Source organism: Drosophila erecta, unplaced genomic scaffold (genome assembly GCF_003286155.1).
Source record: "Drosophila erecta strain 14021-0224.00,06,07 unplaced genomic scaffold, DereRS2 tig00000092-arrow-pilon, whole genome shotgun sequence".
In the NCBI taxonomy this organism is placed as follows: Eukaryota; Metazoa; Arthropoda; class Insecta; order Diptera; family Drosophilidae; genus Drosophila; species Drosophila erecta.
In genome coordinates this window covers 6,762,715-6,780,123 of record NW_020825207.1, presented here as the reverse complement: position 1 = coordinate 6,780,123, position 17,409 = coordinate 6,762,715, and the positions used below count along the sequence as shown (strand labels likewise).

Genomic DNA, 17,409 nt, shown 5'->3' with positions numbered 1-17,409 from the left:
CATTGTTTCTACATATTACTTATAAATGTGCCGTTTATAGATGTCTACAATTATATACAAGAAATATAGATATATACCTAGATATATAATCAGATCGAAATCGAAGCTAGAACAGCAATTTGCACAACTCTTCCTAAAGGAAATAAAAAAAAGTAAATACAAATACAAATCTAAATCTAAATCTAACGTAACGATTAAATTATATGCCACAATTACCGAGATTTCAAGAAGTGACGGACTAACTCCAAGCAATTAAGCGTTATATTTGAATAACTTATGAACTTATGATACCATCATATATGTGTGTACTCTATACTCTTCCAACTACACCCAGAGTCCCACTCGAACCCGGACCACATGCGCGATCCCCATAGCCATTAGCCCTTAGCCACCCACACACCCACACCCACACCCACAACCTCCACTCTCGACGTAGTGTTCCAAATGCGCATCAGATCAGATCGGATAACCCTTAGCTGAAATTCGACTAGCAAAATCAATACGATAGTAACACTTATTCGTGCGTTAAGATTAGGGAGATCATCTGGTACATACCTTACTTTAAAATCAACCAAAATGCCGGGTAATTAATCAATAAAATACATATTATTAGTTCTAATCTAAGAGGAGTAAACAAAAACAAAAACGAAACAAAAATACATCAACAATATGATAAAGAAAATTAAGCAACGTGAGCAACGTAAAATGGGAAATCTGTAACTTTGGTGATCTTTTTAAATGTTATTAGTAAAGGAAAGCAAAACAAAATCAAGTTTAATGACGAATACAAATCAAACCAGTTTTAAATGTGACTTAAATTACGACGTAAACGACATTTTTCCACAGCATTATATGTATGTGTAACAAGACAAAATAAAACAAAAAAAAAAAAACCGAGTTTGTGAAATATGCAATTTAACGAAAGTTGATGATCTTTTCGATATAATTCTGTCAAGCTGTCTAACAATTAGTTATAAGCGCTTCAATACCAGATACCATCAAACAAAAATCAACAAACTCAATTAAGTTAAAGAAAACACAATTATATTTAACAAATCGTATATGTTTTATACAAATTTCAATTATTTTTATCGATTTCGATTTGATTTCTAAACATACGAAATGTACCCATCCCTTGTAAAACAAAAACGATTTTAGTTTGCGTTTAAAGTAAGAAAACAGCATATACAATTCATTTTTGTTCAATAAAAATATATTTAACTAAACATTCGCCCTGCCTTTTGAGTTCAGCTCTCTGCTACGATGCTTTCAGTTCTGAGGAAATCATTCCCAAATGTGGTCATCCATGCCAATCGCATGGTCAGGTGCAAATCCAGCCAGGACAAGTGCGCCAGGAACGCCTTGATTATCCTGGCCCCGGGTGCCGAGGAAATGGAGTTTACCATATCCGCCGATGTGCTGCGAAGAGGAAAGGTACCTAATCCAATGATCTGGATCCTACCGCTTGAAATTATATCTTCCGCTTTCATTTCCCTTGATCCTAAGATCCATGTTACCGTGGCGGGCTTGCAGGATTGCGAGCCGGTCAAGTGCTCCCGGTCTGTGGTCATTGTGCCGGACACTTCGCTGGAGCAGGCCGTGAGCAGGGGCGACTACGATGTGTTGGTCCTGCCTGGCGGATTGGCCGGGAACAAGGCGTTGATGAGCTCGTCTGCCGTTGGCGAAGTGCTGCGTTGCCAGGACTCCAAGGGCGGCCTGATTGCCGCCATTTGCGCCGCTCCCACGGCGCTGGCCAAGCACGGCATCGGCAGGGGAAAGTCCATTACCTCGCATCCGGATATGAAGCCGCAGCTGAAGGATCTTTATTGGTAGGCTCCCCGGTATTACTTTCTTATGATATTACCACATTTCTGCTGACTACGCAGTTATATAGACGACAAGACTGTCGTGCAGGATGGTAACCTTATCACCAGTCGTGGTCCTGGCACAACTTTTGACTTCGCCTTGAAGATTACCGAGCAACTGGTGGGAGCTGAAGTGGCCAAGGAGGTGGCCAAGGCAATGCTCTGGACCTACAAGCCATGACGAGCACTGGAGTATAAGCTAATCATACGTATATTTCAGAGAAATTCAAGTATGGTGCATAACAATGTAGTTTTGAAAACAATGAGAGAACATCTGAAATGGATATACATTATTCTTATTGGCCTGTTAAGATGTGTACCTATTTCCCCACAGTAACCGTAGCCGAGTTACCCACCCAAATTCTACATCATAGTTTCCCATTTCTACCGCTGTCGCTTTATGCACATTTCATGTATGACTGCAGTAGCGCCTAGTGTGACCGTGCGAGGGCTTGAGCATAACGCCAGCGCACCGTGCGATTGCAAATGTATGGAAATAAAAGTAAAAGAAATCGTATCAACGGCTAGTTCGGCGAAACTCGGGAAATCGGAAGGTTCAACTTTGGGGCGGTCCGTGAATTTTTGCATTTTTGTGTGTTTTGGCGGAAAACGAAACCGTTATTGAGATATTGATGAATCGCAAACTGTAGTTACAGCTATCTAGAGTGTATGGAGTCCGAGATGCGAGATATATTCTCTTTAAATTTACGGGATAGGATCGTTGTTTGTGCCGCCGAGAGCACGTGAATCGTTTGTTGTTGTTGCGCCCGTTGCACTTGCAGCCAAAAGCGTGTGTATGTGTGCGTCCGTTGCATTGTGTGAGTGTAGACGGGTCATTAAATCTGCCGCTTCTTTTGCTGCTGCTCCTGCTGCTGTTGTTCTTTTTGTTTTTGGGTAAATTGCACAAGTGTAACGGTTTTCAAGAAGTGCAACAACCAAAGCGACAGCAGCAGCAACAACTGCAACAACTACAACACAGCCATGTAAAGTGTGTGTAACCAGAAACGCGAAAAAAGTGCAGTTCATTCAAACTGCAAACGAAATTGCCATAAATTATTGTTATAAGCTTTTGCGTTGCGTGATGAAAGGAAAACAGTGCAATTGCAAATGAAAAGCGCTGCGAGCGAAATGAGAAAAATAGTGGAAAATATTGTGTATATAACAGTGAATAGTGAAAATTAGCATAGAGCAGGAGCGAAAAGCCAAAACCAAAAAATAAATTAAAGCAGAAAACCAGGAAAATAGTGGAAGCAGCCACAACAAAAAGAGCAGAAGAGGATGAAAAACGTTTGCTGCACTTACACACTAAACACACACACAAATGCAATACCCACCCTCTCTCTTTGCGTCCTTTTCCCTGCTGCCACTCGCCATCACACTCTAACAACCGCCGCCGCAAACGCAATCGCTCTCTGACATGCGCCCTCTCTCGCTCTCACCCAGTGCACTTTCCGTGCCCTTTTGCGGTGCTCCTTTTCATGAGTCACGAACAACCGAGGCGAGAATAAACTGTGTAAAATACGAAGAAATTGTGCAAAAAGCGGTGACAGTGCAAACGACAAACAGCCGAAAATTCAGCAAACTTAAGCAAAGTGCAATGTGCTAAATGCTTAAATGCCAAAAGCCGGAATAAAAGCCACCATTTGTTCCTTGTTGGGTGTTCCTTATGTCTTCTTTTCCTCATTCGGCGGCGACTGTGTGTGAGTGGAATTTTTAAACCGACAGCCGCGGCCTTTTGCTGCGGGGGCGGGTAAACAAATTAAATAATTTGTTTATAAAACTGTGTCAGATCAAGAGTCATGTGTGAGCGCAACCCGCTCCCTCTGACGCAGGTGCGTTGATCTACAGTCGTGCCTGCCTAACCCAAACTGACCAGCCTTTGTTAGATAGCGGTATAAATGATGGATTGCATTATGTTGTGAGGGAGGAACCTGAACTTGCTTACTGCAAAAACTCGTATCAGATAAAACCTATTAAAAAACCCTCGATACATTCATTAATAAACCCATTCACAACTGGACTATAAGAATGCGTCAGTGGAACAGGGCTATTGGACCAGTCTTTGCAAAAAGTGTAAAAATTTCCATAGGAAAGTTCCACTGTACGATGACTTAGTTGCTGGCCGGCTAATCAAAGCAAAGTCAGCACTATAATTTCGCACTCTCTGCCTTCCGCTCTTTCTCGCCTATCTGGTCCACTCTATCTGCTCTCTATCTTTTTGTACTATCTGCTAAGCATTCGCCCTTGTGTTTTTTATCAAATGCTTGTTCTAATTAGCAAATGCTTTACTTTTTGTCATTGTGTGTCATAAGCGTATTTACATACATAAATACATATATACATATGTATGAATGTACCGTTGCTGGAGAAAAATCGATAGTGAGGAGGGGCGGTCAGTGGTTTTTTTTTCTCAGTGGTGGTGACACATCCATCACGAGTACCGTTCCTTTTTGTCCGTCCGCTTTGTCATTCATTCAAAATCGCCAGGCTACACGCATTACACACACTACGCGTGCAGACGTGTGCGTGAGCGCCTGACACTGACACTGACCACAGGTAAAAGGAGAGAGCGAGAAAGAGGAAGAGCGAAGCTTTGCACCCACCTCCCACTCTTTCGCTCTCTCCTCTTCCTTCCTTTCGCCGGTATTTGCTGCTCTGTTTACAATTTCATTTGTTTTGGTGAGCAACCCCAAAAAGGAAAAGGAACAACATTTGGCGGCAGGCCTAATTTTCATTTCCGAAAGAGTTTTCCTGGTTGTAAGAAAACACAATTGGAATAAATAGGGGGAGTTTTTTGTGTTACTGGGTGTTACTGTATGGCGAGCCTTTTCAACTTCTTCATCCCCAATGTTAAAAGTATTATATTAAATATGAGTATATATGTACATATGTATGTATATGTACTTCCTCAGTATCATTAGTATCAATTAATCATGTCTAAATATTTTTGCAAAAAAAAGGTAATGTGGTTAGATTGGCCAAAAACTAAGCAGCATTTCTCTCTTGACCTTTCTCAATACAAAATGCCTATGATTCGAAATGAACTTAATGACAAAAATTTTAAAAACCTTTTGGTTATTTTAAATTCTTTTTCATAAAATAAGGTTCTTAGGAAACCTTATACCATTGAGATAGCTAAATGTTTTAAAAGCGAATAGGGTTTGAACTAATTTGCATATTCTGTATTCATTCCTAATGAATTCCCGAATGCGCTTTTAATGAGTCTCAAAAGGATGAGTTGCGACACACCCTGTGAATTTACTACTACACAGTAGGTAGTCGGCGAGCATAAAGTATAATCAAACACCATCTTGGCTGGAATCGGAATCCGCCAAAGGGGTTGTTGCCTTTATAACGCTCGTTATTGCTGTTGTCTTAGTTGTTGTTCAAGTAGTTTTTAGTTGTTAGTTGTCTAGTGGTGATTGTCGGCCTGGAAAATGCACTCAAGCGTTGGGCCCCGAACAACTAGACTCCTCGCTCCCCTCAGGTTTTTCCTTCTGCCGGCTGCGTTCGTTTTTTATTACTTACACTGGGCCGTCTGACAAGTTTCAGGTTTTTGTAGTGTTTCCCTCGATTGGCAGCGACATGCACTTGGCATCGTCAGTTGGAAAACTCCATCGAGGTCGCGATTGCACTACAAAGTGGCCATCGGCCGTGGAAATCTAGATGTCTCCGCTGGGTGGAAATTCAGACACTAACGGAGGAGGTGTGTCCGCTACCATTACGGTTGAATCTTATTTCCCTTAGATTGGGGTAATTGAAGGTGATGTTGGTAGTGGCATTTAAAACTATTAAAGAAAGGATCAGATACTTCATTTCGTACAATTTGGCTTCTAACTGAGCAGCTGTTTTAATGGCTTTTCACACATACTTAGCGTTTATTATAAAGGCATTAAGATGGCAACGATAGGTTTAATATGAAAGACCTGTCCGTGATCATCCTTAATATTTCAAAAGTACACCATTTGATGAATCCAATAAAGATGTTCTAGCAGTTCCTCCATGAAAGGTTAAAGTCCCGATTGTGTGTCAAATTGGTTTGGTTGCGCTCCATTAGCTAATGTTCTCACACGCTGTCGGGAAGCCCCAGATGCCTTCCCGCCTATCTGCGGTAGACATGGTACTTGCATCTCGGAACCCTTGTCGGTCCATATCTGGTGTGTGGCATCTGTGATAAGCGGGAACACAATGCAATCAACCGCTCGATTTCCACACAACAATAGCAGTTCTCAGCTGAAAGAACTCCAAGATCTGCGTTCCACTCCGAACTGATCTTTGCCCTTTTGAGTGGATAATTAAAGTTACGTCGGTTGTCGGGCTACGCCCACTAGGAATTTTCGGAGCCTAATTAGTCGGCAATCGTCTGGTCATTTATCAATTAGCACACAAACTAACTAATGGAGCAGCTGGGCAGGGCAGTTCTAGAAACCTTCAATCGATTTGAGTTCGAACTTGTAGAATATCAAATCAATTGAACCCGTTTAGCAATTTGACATGCAAATTTTTGCGATCTCTGATAGTTGTGCCATGACATAATCTCATAACAATAACCCTGAAGCCAATGATCTAATGGAGCAATCAATGCAATTTACTTCGAATATGATTTCATGCCGTGTAGCCCGGGGCCTAGTTCCACATTTCATAAATCCGTCGCTTGCCATTGTTGATAATTAGACAATTTTTCAACTCGATCGTTGTTCCCATTGTTCCCCCGCGAACCCTTTTACCCAGTTATTTGACATTTTTTATATTTTCTAGCGATGACGTTGGCAAACTTGTTTCATTTTCCCTTGCTCATTTTCAGTTTTTTTCAGTCTTCTATATGTATTTTTTATCAACGTTTATTGTTTTGTGAGTTTTGCGGTTGCCTGTTTATTGCCTTTTCAACTGTCGCTTAATTGACTTGGTTGTGTCTCGCATAATTCCACTCTGGTGAACCACATCCCATCCACGAGAGCCCTGTGAGAACTGGGGACACCTACGCGAATAAGTGGGTTCCCATCCCCTCCAGAATAATTTCAGTTCCGTCTATGGCTATGGCTAGCTCTCTTTCAGTTCCTCAAGCCCTTATCTCTAGGGCCCTCTCCATATCTTTATGGCGAAATGGAATGGCGCTTTGAGTGGCATTGGATCATAAAGTCGAGTTGTTGTTATGAAGATATAAGTGATCGCCCGGAAATAATGTGCTTTCGGTACTGGGTCTAATTGGCAAATATCAATCAAGTGTTTGTTATATGTGCTTTGCATTTTTTCCACTCACTATATGATTTTCTTGTAACAATAATAGGCATTTAAAGTTTTGTGTTTGGGCTCAACAAATTATTTGCTCACTAAATTTGCTTATACTCATCCAAATTGAAGCTCCAAGCTTTTAAAACATACCTTAAACTGATATAACAGCCAGTTTGTAGGGTATACAATTTCCAGAGTCATAAATTTTAACATGTTTTCAAATTCCCATATATTTTAAAGGATTAATGCTGTAAAATTGATGAAGCAAAATTGAGTGAATTATAAAGTAAATATATATATTCAGATTAACCATTATATTGGGCACATCCAAACCAAACATCCAAAAGAGTTTGACAGCAATTTTGCCGTATATTTCAAAAATGTTCGTCCTGTTCCAAAGATAGCATTATAAATTTTGAAAATTCCCCACTTTGTGAAGTTTTGTAAAATCCGCTGACAGATTTGGTTTCTCAAGAGGCACTTTGCTGGCACTTCCTCAAATAGATACTGTCTAGACTGTAGATACATTCTGTTTGCATTCCCATGCGTCAGCGGCAGTGGCAGCCTGCTAATTCCTTCATTTGCACAGAGCCCTTGGCCTTCGGCAACCTTAGTTTGCTCACTTTTTGTTTGGCCGGCGCCGCATTTGTGTTATTTTTACGATCACAACAGCTGCTTTTGGTATGATCACCGCTCAGTCAGAGGGCATCGGGCTACAATCGACTGGCTCTTTTCGATTTCGTTTCCATTCGCCATTTATTCGTTCAATTTGCGCATCTAATTTGCAAGTTTAATGCCGAGTGGCTTTGTTCAAATTAAGACTAAATGTGGGTCTGCCGCTGTCTTACACACCGGAAGGGAGGGATCGTAAATCAGTCGCAGAAACTTAGATATGGAAGGCCCCTCGATTAGATCAGCGTCATGTTTCGTTTCTCAGGTAGAAGGAATCAGTTAATTCCAATGGCCGAAACAGTCAATTTACAGAACTACCTGATTTGAAAGCGGCAATACCTCTATTTTTCACTGAATATTCAGTTTTATTTTATGTTCATTATTGACAAGGACCAACACTTAAAATAAAGATCTAATTCATCAATTAGTTTTGAAATTAAATTTCTTTAAAAGCGGAACTAAAAAGAATAGGTTATCTTTGAGGCATACATCTTGTCATATCATATCAGATATATAGTTTGGCATAGCTTCTTGTAAAATGTTCTCATACCTTACATACAATTAAATTAAAGGATACATATATTGAAGATCTTTTACCCGAAAGAGAGCAGTTTCGTGGGCACCGTGAAACTTATCAAGACATGAGCGCAATCACAAACACACGGTCTCGCTTATCTGCTGGCAACTGATAAGCAAACCAAATCACGCATATGGAAAAGGGGTAACCACGCCGACTGGAAACCCTAAATACTACAAGCCAATATTTCCTCGCCGCTCGTATATCGCTTGATAACTATTTTTATTCAAAGGCCGTCAGTCAACCTGTTGAGTGGCCGCAGTTTGAGAGCCACTGGCAGTAATCTGATCAGGCGCCCCGCGCACGTTCCACATATTCCCCACATACCCCGTATGCCACCCATTCCAAATTTAGTCGCTCAGTTGGCATTTATGGAGCGATTTTATTTAACGCTCCACGTTGTACAGTTAGAGTTTGTTTATGTGCCAGCGGCAGCAGCTGATAAAAGCCCGCAAGTCGTCGATCCCACGCGGCAATCGCCAATACCCAATAATAATACAATTTAACAGCAATAATTGGCAATCGAGTCGTGCTGCAAAACAGCTGTGGACATACTAATAGCACTGCTAAACTATTTACCATTTCAAATTAAATAGTTTAAAGTTTATTCTACTCGATAGGCTTAGTTTGTGGGATATTTCTCTATCTCAATTTTTTTAATTGCTTCAATATAGTTTATTGGGCATTAAATTTCTGATTAATTATATTCAACAGAACTAATTTATTTAAAAAAAGGGTAAAGCAAGTTGAAGAGCAGGTCATTTTAAATTTCAATAACATGACCTAATCTATATAGAAAACCCAATTTAGTAGTTTCTACAACTTTCCATTTAAAATTTCTTTGATATATTTTTTACAATTTGAATAATTGCTCGTTCTATATTGTCAACCCAATGTGTTTTTTGCCAATATAAAAGAGGGAGAGAGATAGCTAAGTATAGACGGAAAGAAAGAGAGACTTAAAACCAAGTCACAATAACGGGCCAAAAGCAATAACAATTCTAGTTCTTCTTGTTTTTTTATGGCTTTTGCCCAGCTGCATACGAATGCTCTGCTCTGCTCTTCCCCTCTGCTGTTATCTCCCTCTCTATCTCTCTCTCTCTCTCTCTCTCTCTCTCTCTCTCTGTGCCACTCTTTTCTTCCTTTTCATTTCCGGTATTTGAACTTTGCGCATGCGCATTCTCTTCTAGCTGGAAAAAACCGGTCGCTCTCTTTTTCGTCCATCTCTCCTTGCGGTTTTTGTTGACATTTTGATGCACTTCCCACTCAAGCCCACACACACACATAAAACTACGCTTGCCATTGTCTTTTTTCTTTCTGCCGTTGCTTTTGGTGGTTTCTTTCAGGTGCTATTGCTTTTGCTATGAGCTTCCGTTGCAAATTCGATTTGTTTCTACTTCGAAAAAATAGCCGAGACACAGTTACTTTAAAACTGTGACGAGTTATCAGCAGTTGCTTCATGTATATTTTTATACATTAATGGCTCATTGTTTTCCGCTTAATTTGCCAATGACCTACTGCGTGCAAATGAGAGCACAGCGATAAGGCGGTGGAAATATTTCCCTCTTCCTCCTTACCCCTCTTAGAACCCCACTACCGAGTAGTTCGCCCATTAAATATGCAAATAAGTGTATGAATGCAGTCTAAACTTTACTTTTCAACCCGCCTAAAAGTATGCAGTGAAATATAACGGCGCGCTTTTTGAATTTGAAAATACAATGATATACAAATATAAAGTAATACAGCTGCTTCTATTCCAATACTGAATATTAACAGTTTTGCTTATACAATTTTCATAATACAATAATAAAAAATTGGCAATTTCGTGCGCACAATAATTGAAATACACACTATGCTGTAATCTAAAAACATTAAAACATCAAAAACTCAGGACATAGCTTTTAAAATAAGCGATTCAAAATATTATATTGCTAAATTAACACTAAATAACTAAATTTTCGTTTTATTTTTATTTCTCTTGCAGTTTAAGTATTATAGTTTAGCAAATATGTTGCTAGCCGAATTCTAGTTAGCTAAAAATTAAGATTAAGTACAGGGAAACTCGAGTGCAATCAAAGTAAACACAAGAGGCTGACGCAGCACATACGCATCCGTGAAAACTCGGGAAACTACGCACTCCAAAACAGCCACAAGAAACGGCAACAACACGGCGTCCCCCCGCAATTACGTCCGGTCGCGCTCCACCCCCCAGTCGCCCCACTCCCCGCAGGCGGCACTCCTCGGCGGCGTCGGAGGCGGTCGATCCCAGGGTACCCACGGATCCTCCCACCATCATCACCATCATCCATACCACCACCACCATTCGCCGTCACCATCGCCATCCGCACCATCGCCGTCGTGCCCCACGTTGCAGTTGCAGCCGCGATTGCACCAATCGGAGCAGCAGCTGTGCCAGCGACGTCGCATCTATGCGTCCACGGGGAGTGCCGCCAACATCATGATGGATCGCGAATCCCTTAGCGAATGGGCTAAGGACAAGCCGCTCAGCATCCTGCAGCTGGATCCGGCGGATCGTGCGGTTCTCCGCATTGCAGGTGAGTGCCCCCTTTTCAAACGTTTCATTTGAGTACATTTAAGCCGAGAAAGCGCTACAGTGGTCGCTCGATAAAGTGCACTTGCACCTTAAAGCTTAGCTTTCATTTGAGATGGTATTTTAAGTAGAATTAAATGACCGCTGTAGCTGATGATTGGTTAAACTGCCAGAAGTTTGTGTCCAGAGAATATTTCAGGTTAACTTATATATACCCAGCGAGCACTGTATCGCAATTGAGGTAATCCCCGGCTGATAGCTCCATTCAAATGGCAATATGTTGCGCAAATATTTGGCCAACCCACCGTGCCCCACGCACCCACTGGGCCACTCAACCGATGTGAGCACCACCACTCGGCGGTTCATTGCACTTGGCATGCGGCAGTGCTGGCCAAACTGTGCTCGCATTTCCACTCGCTTTTCAGCCATTTTGCATCGTCGACGCAGCATTATTATGCGCTAATTCCACGCTAACGGTGGCAGCCTCCGCCAAGCCTTCGCCCAGCCGATCTCCCCTGCATTCCCCCCGCTCTGTAGTATATCCATTCCCATATAACCCGTCCCTGTGCCAGCTTTGCTGTTTTGTCTGTCAGTCACTTGTAGTTCTATTTCTGTTCCGCCAACGGAGTTTGTGCGTCCCACAGAACTATGTAGATACATTCCCCCAATCTTCCTCCTTTGCCACTTTTTGCAATGGCAACTGAAAAATCGAAATTTATGTCGCCGTCGCAATGCCTGAGGGCATTGTTAGTGCCGCACAATAATCAAGTAAAAAGGCTAACACACAAATGGAGGCACACTAGAATGCGATGTCTATTGAATAGTTGTCGCATTGTGCCCAGGCTATGTCTATTATAAAGTTCTGACGCTGAGCAGTTCAAGGGATTGTCGAGCGGTGTAAGAATCTCGGAACACATCCCACGGAAATAAATTACAGTTTAGATCAGTAGCAAAAAGCGTTTTCTGGTTCATTGAATATGGGAGTTATCAAGATTTCCGAGTTTCTAAAATACAAAATGCAAAGTTTTAAAGCTTGGCTTGTATTAGGATGACGGATTTCATTTAATCTCTTTTCAGATGGCATTGTCAAGATCTCAACAACTCCGATACATAAGACATTTAATCTTACTTCAGATATAACACTTCCAGCATGACAATGCACATGCGTCAGCGTTCAGTTGTAATTGCTTTCAATTGAAATTGATTCAATATGTAAGAAACGCCCAAGATCGTCAATGAAAATGAAAACAAAACTCGTTTTACCTTAACGAGCTTTGAGTATGTGTATATATTGTGGAGATATTTATAAATTGAGATTGATGTCTGGGACACCTCCACAAATGTTCCCCCATGTTCCCATTCCATAGCCAAATTCGAGCCCAAATCCGATTTCACATGCGAAATGAAAAGTTTTTCGCTCGACTAATGGAGTTTTTCGCCTTTTTTTGTACCCAGTTTTGTGTAGTTCCCCCCATGTAATTCTCGTGGTTCGCCTCTGAGTTTTAATTAGCCCTGAGCCAGTTAGCCCACACACAATTTGGCCAAATGCATGTAACGGAAAGCGGAAAACTAGCCCACAAACAGTTGCCAACTCCATGAAAAAGGGGAAAAAAGCGTATAACTATTGCTTATAAAAAGTATAACGCCCCCTCAATCGTTTTGCTTTGGATAAACTGAAAGATGTGTTAATGCCTCGATTAAATAATATTTGCTTACGGTCTTCTGTTTACAATTGTGCTTTGTATGTATTATTAAACTTTTACTCTTGCATTTTGATTTTGATTTTCTCACCTTTTGGCTACGCCTGCGCAAAGTGAACCAATTTTGGTGTTTGCGTGTGGGTATGAAGCAATATTTTTAGTTTTTTGGCCATGCTATAATACGTTAAAGCGAGCCATTTTCGATTTCGTTTTCGGATTACTTTGACAGCATATTCGACAGCATTTATTTTTAGATGGGTGTTATCACCTGCCCGTCCCATTACCATTAATCGACAGCGTCTTGATGAAGTGCTTGGCTCGTTATCGCGTTATCGTTATCGAACTTTTCAGTTAGCTTGTCAATAGGCTTGGTCAAAATCGCATCGCGAATTGTAGAGGGGGTGCCGCCAATCCCCTGGATCGCTGCATCGTACAGATTTCATTAATAAATCTAGCGAGTGTCTACGTTCTGTATTTATGTGGCGGAAAACTATTAAATATTCCAAGCACATTTACGTACACGATCGGTTTTAATGGGTAAATTAGCCCGGCAACAGGCGGCGTCTGTCACCGGAAGTACAGTTGCCACAAGGAAGTCAGCAGAGTTGTAATTTAATTACATATTTATGAAACTGGGTCGAACTGTCTGAGTTTCAAAGAAAAGTGTATTATGCCAATAGAGCTTAGAATTTCACAAATGGTTATGATGATTATGCTCAATAATAAGCAAACATTTTACCATTTTCCAATTTCCCTATTGTTTCCCCATAAAAATTGTTTGTAGTTTTATCACACCAAATGGTTGTTTTTATTTTCGGCATTTTGAGTTGTATCTGGAAGTTAAAGATACGCCTACCGACATAACACGATGTTGTTAATTGAAAACTGATAACTGTTTCTCTGTTCTAGTCTATTTTATTCTCCAATTGTTACCCGTTTTTGCTTCTGTTTCTTTGTGACTTTGGGTGTATGGGACTATTTCGTATTCGCATTCTCTGTTTTCGGCGATTCTCCTTTAGCTTTGTGGTTTTTAATTGTCGTTATGTATTCTGGTGTCTCCATATCGTTCTGCAGCTGTGTATCTATATCGCGATGGGCTGTGCCTGTGTTTGTTTAGATATCTCTAATTAGTTTTCAATTCAATTTGCATTTCGCGTTCGTTATGTTTCCCCACTCCCCATATTTTTATCTCTCTATTTCCAGCGACTGCTTTCGGTAATTATTCGTCTTAAGTTATGACACTTTTTAATGTGCTGGAATCTAATGACTTAAGTCTGCTGACACATCTGAATGTATCGGTGATGTTTTGAGGATCATAAAACTAAATATATTCGGTAAAAATTTGTTTGTAGCATGTTAGTATGTAAACGAAAGAAATTTCTGTACAAAAAATTATCTGAGCAATATAATGACCAAAAATGGAGTAATGGCAGAACCAAACTGTAGCACTTAACGGCAAGCAAACATCTTGATTTCCTGGCTGGCAGGTGATACTTGTGAATCATATTCACACGCACATGTAGTAAATATCTTGGTATCTAACTCCCCCAAGGCTACAAAATTCCATATGGCACCTTTCCCAGACAATTGTCTCCCCATCCCCCGGTGCCCTTTGCTCCCCCACATCCACAATACATCCGAGAAACTCTTCTGACTCATTAAGATAAGCAATTTTGTGTGTCAATTTGTCAACTCCAAATGAGAAACAAAAACTGTGGATCAAAGGAAGGACCGCCAAAGCACTTGAATATAAATAAAATCTATATAAAAATGTACGCAGAGGCACACTCGTACGAATTATTTGTACACAAATATTTAATTACGCTACTAATTGCCAGTGACGATCAACAGCCACGAAATGAGACACTCGGACTATGCGAGGTCAAGATACTTTATCGAGGGGGAAGATATATACACGTATAAATACAAATATATATATTTATACTCCGCAGATGTTGTGCAATGTTTTTATTTCGCTAGATCAAGTGGCATTACTTTTTAGCTCTGTGGGAGTTTTATTCAAGGCGTTCCTGCTTTTGTGGCTTTCACAGAAATTGCAATGATCTCAGCTCCAGCCAATATCAATTTATGGATATTTATGACCTGTTATATATATCACAGCGATGTTTTTGCCGATATCTGTGTGGGTGGAGTGACCATGACGTCACTGCTGCGAAACAAGTTGGCCTTTGTCAACAATCGAGCAAGCATTTAAATGACATTACACGCAAATAAAAGTGAACAACTAACCAAGTACACTTTGAAAACAAAGTGTCAATTTTTAATCGTATGCTAACGTTTATTTTGATATGATATATGTTAAATAATAATGAATCAAATAAAATCAACAATTAAATGTGCTATGGATTAGAAATATATTTAACTGTTCTGAAAGTTAATTTATTTCCATTCTCCTCCCTTTAGTTAGGATCTTTGTTTCAAGTGTAAGAAACGCCTACTACTTGGTGTTGTAAACCAGTTTTACATTTTCGGTTGGGGGATGGGTAACAGCACTCACTACTGGGCACTGTCTGCCTTCAGTGGGTCACCCAAACCCATTCCAAACAGGAGGGCCCACGGGGCAGGGCACCCTTGAGGTGAAGTGAGCTTACACGAATATTCCATATACCATTGTTTTTTCCCGTTTTGCCACCTTTGTTTACAAAGTCAGCAAAAAAGGGAATCAGTCATTCAAAAAAAAAAATAAATAAAAGGGGGTGAAATGTAACTTTTCAGTATTATTGCATTTTGGGGAAGTGGGGGAGTCCACTTAGCCGGCATTCCATCCTGCCTTGCTTACACTGTGACTTCACAATAAGCCTGGCCAAATGCCACATTGACACACTTATCATTCTGGTTATTTCGAGAGTTGCAAAAACTTAATGCCGGATAATGTCTCCATTTGCAGCAGCCGAACCTTATAAATTCAGAGCGATTTAATTTTAAATGGCACAATGTTATTTGTTTACGAAGATGTGTGTTTATTTTAATAAATATTTTCAGCATGCGTAATTAATTTGATTGCAATGTTGTTTAATTAGTAATGAATTAGGAATCTATAAATTGCTTTTTTTTGTTTTGCAATAGAAAACAAATTAGAGCTAACTAACTTGTGGTTTTTGATATGAAATTATGACGATAATGACAATACTCGTTGACTGTTATCGATTGAAGTTAAATTGGCATTAAAAAACATATTTGAAAGATTTGATATCAAAATAATTGTATAAATTTGTATATTAGTCACAAATTAATGCTTAGCATTATTTCAGAAATTCAACATCATTAAAAGCTTGTATAAATTTGAGTATCTATAAGCTGAAAATCAAGAAAAATTATACATTTTTCACAATTCATGTGACACAGTGTGTTAAGCACATGACGTTGTGCGAATAAATTGTCGTTTCTCTTCGATTGCAATTTCAATTTGCCGGCATTCCGAGACCAAACGGGAAATTGTCTGCAGTGGCGTCTGAGTTCGAGTCTCAGTTTTCAGTTGAGTTTTTTTTTTTTTTTTTTTTGTTTTTCGTAAGGTTGTTGAGGCTGTGCTGTTTGCTGGTTGCCTTGAGACGGATGTTGGTTGTGACAGGCGGAATTCCGAAGACTTTGGGCGTGAGCGTGGGTTGAGGTTTAGTAATACATGGCAATAGTTATGGGCGGCAGCTGCTGCCCAGCAGTTCGGTGACTAAGTGGGTGAGTCCACTTTATCGTTAATAAACCATTAAGTTTTGTGCAAACAATGCCTGCCTTAAATCAAAGCCCAGGTTCTTAGGTTTCTATAAAGTCCTCGCTTGACTGGCATGCAAATTGCCAGCTCCTCTCCACAGTTCGATATATTTATATAGCCCAACTCAATGGCGTGCCAGAAGGCAATTCGAAATGCCATAGCAATCAGTTGGCAATTATATTGGCGCCCCTCTTTAAAAGCCTCCACCTCGCAACACCCCCAAAGTGCCAATGGCCCTGGTAATTCAAAATCTGCTCAACGATGTGCGATTGCCAATTACTAATTAAAACCACAACAGCGAGTGCATGAAAAAAAAAAAAACAGTTGGATTACTTGTGTATCGATTGTCTGGGGGTGTTGTCCACTCGAGGAAGTGGGCTGGCTGGCTGGCTGGCCGGCCAAGAGGGAAACTAGATGACTGCCAAGTGTTGGAGTAGATGGATTGGATTATCTAGATGCGGCAATCACTCGACTGAGACTGAGACCCAGACGGAGATCGCGACTGAAACTCCAGCTGAGCGACATGCAAATGAGCGAAGGCGGGCCCAAAGACCGTACCCACACTGCCGGAAAAGGCTATTGTATTTAAATAAGTAAAATAAATACAAGAGTCAACTTGGTTTCCGATTGAAAATGAGTCAAAACCCAAGTATTTTTGATCGAACGTAGCTTTCATAATTATTGTGTGATTTTTTTTTGCTGTGTGGCTCCCCTTTTGGTACCAGTATATGTGTTTCATTTTGGCCCAAGAACCGAAAAAAGGCCAACTTGGTCGCATTAAGCCTACGCCAAAAATTCGATACTCATTTATGGAGAGAGGCTTAGTCACATTTTCGACCTGACTCACGGTGATGATCGAATACAAATGATTACTACTCACTTACACTCGTACAACTGAAATTCGTCTGCATGGTATTTCCGCTGAAAGTAAAACAGCTGTTTTCGATACCTGCCTTTCGGATCGGTTTACGCTTCTACTTTTTGTGGTCGTATGCATTTCCACTTTCCATTTTCATAACGCGTTTTTTCCAAAAACTAATAGGCCCAAAACCTAATGCAACTCAGCTGATCGGGCCGCAAACGCT

General features: G+C 40.5%; 2 protein-coding genes across 5 annotated transcripts in view; both read left to right on the top strand.

Annotated features, from left to right (window-relative positions):
* The first annotated feature begins 875 nt into the window (after nucleotides 1-875).
* LOC6549427 (protein DJ-1alpha) lies at nucleotides 876-2,164 on the top strand. Its single transcript, XM_001975671.3, has 3 exons — nucleotides 876-1,434; nucleotides 1,507-1,829; nucleotides 1,887-2,164. The coding sequence occupies exons 1-3, from the start codon at nucleotides 1,264-1,266 to the stop codon at nucleotides 2,044-2,046; spliced, it is 654 nt and encodes a 217-aa protein (XP_001975707.1). The 5' UTR covers nucleotides 876-1,263; the 3' UTR covers nucleotides 2,047-2,164.
* Nucleotides 2,165-2,297: 133 nt separating this feature from the next.
* The window catches only part of LOC6549268 (dystonin), a 75,653-nt gene continuing 60,541 nt past the window's right edge, over nucleotides 2,298-17,409 (top strand). For 2 of the 4 annotated variants that reach the window (XM_015156947.2, XM_015156933.2), the window contains exons 1-2: nucleotides 2,298-2,435; nucleotides 10,331-10,901. In XM_015156947.2, coding sequence (XP_015012433.1) covers nucleotides 10,805-10,901 — 97 coding nt within the window. In that variant the 5' untranslated portion in view covers nucleotides 2,298-2,435; nucleotides 10,331-10,804. The remainder of the gene's footprint in view (nucleotides 2,436-10,330; nucleotides 10,902-17,409) is intronic. The other 2 variants (XM_015156934.2, XM_015156925.2) reach the window with 1 other exon arrangement.

Bases quoted from the DNA above. Each gene is read 5' to 3' on its own strand.
- LOC6549427 (XM_001975671.3), top strand. From the start codon at position 1,264: ATGCTTTCAGTTCTGAGGAAATCATTCCCAAATGTGGTCATCCATGCC. The intron at 1,435-1,506 runs GTACCTAATCCA...CTTGATCCTAAG, and splicing joins ATGTGCTGCGAAGAGGAAAG to ATCCATGTTACCGTGGCGGG. The intron at 1,830-1,886 runs GTAGGCTCCCCG...CTGACTACGCAG, and splicing joins CAGCTGAAGGATCTTTATTG to TTATATAGACGACAAGACTG.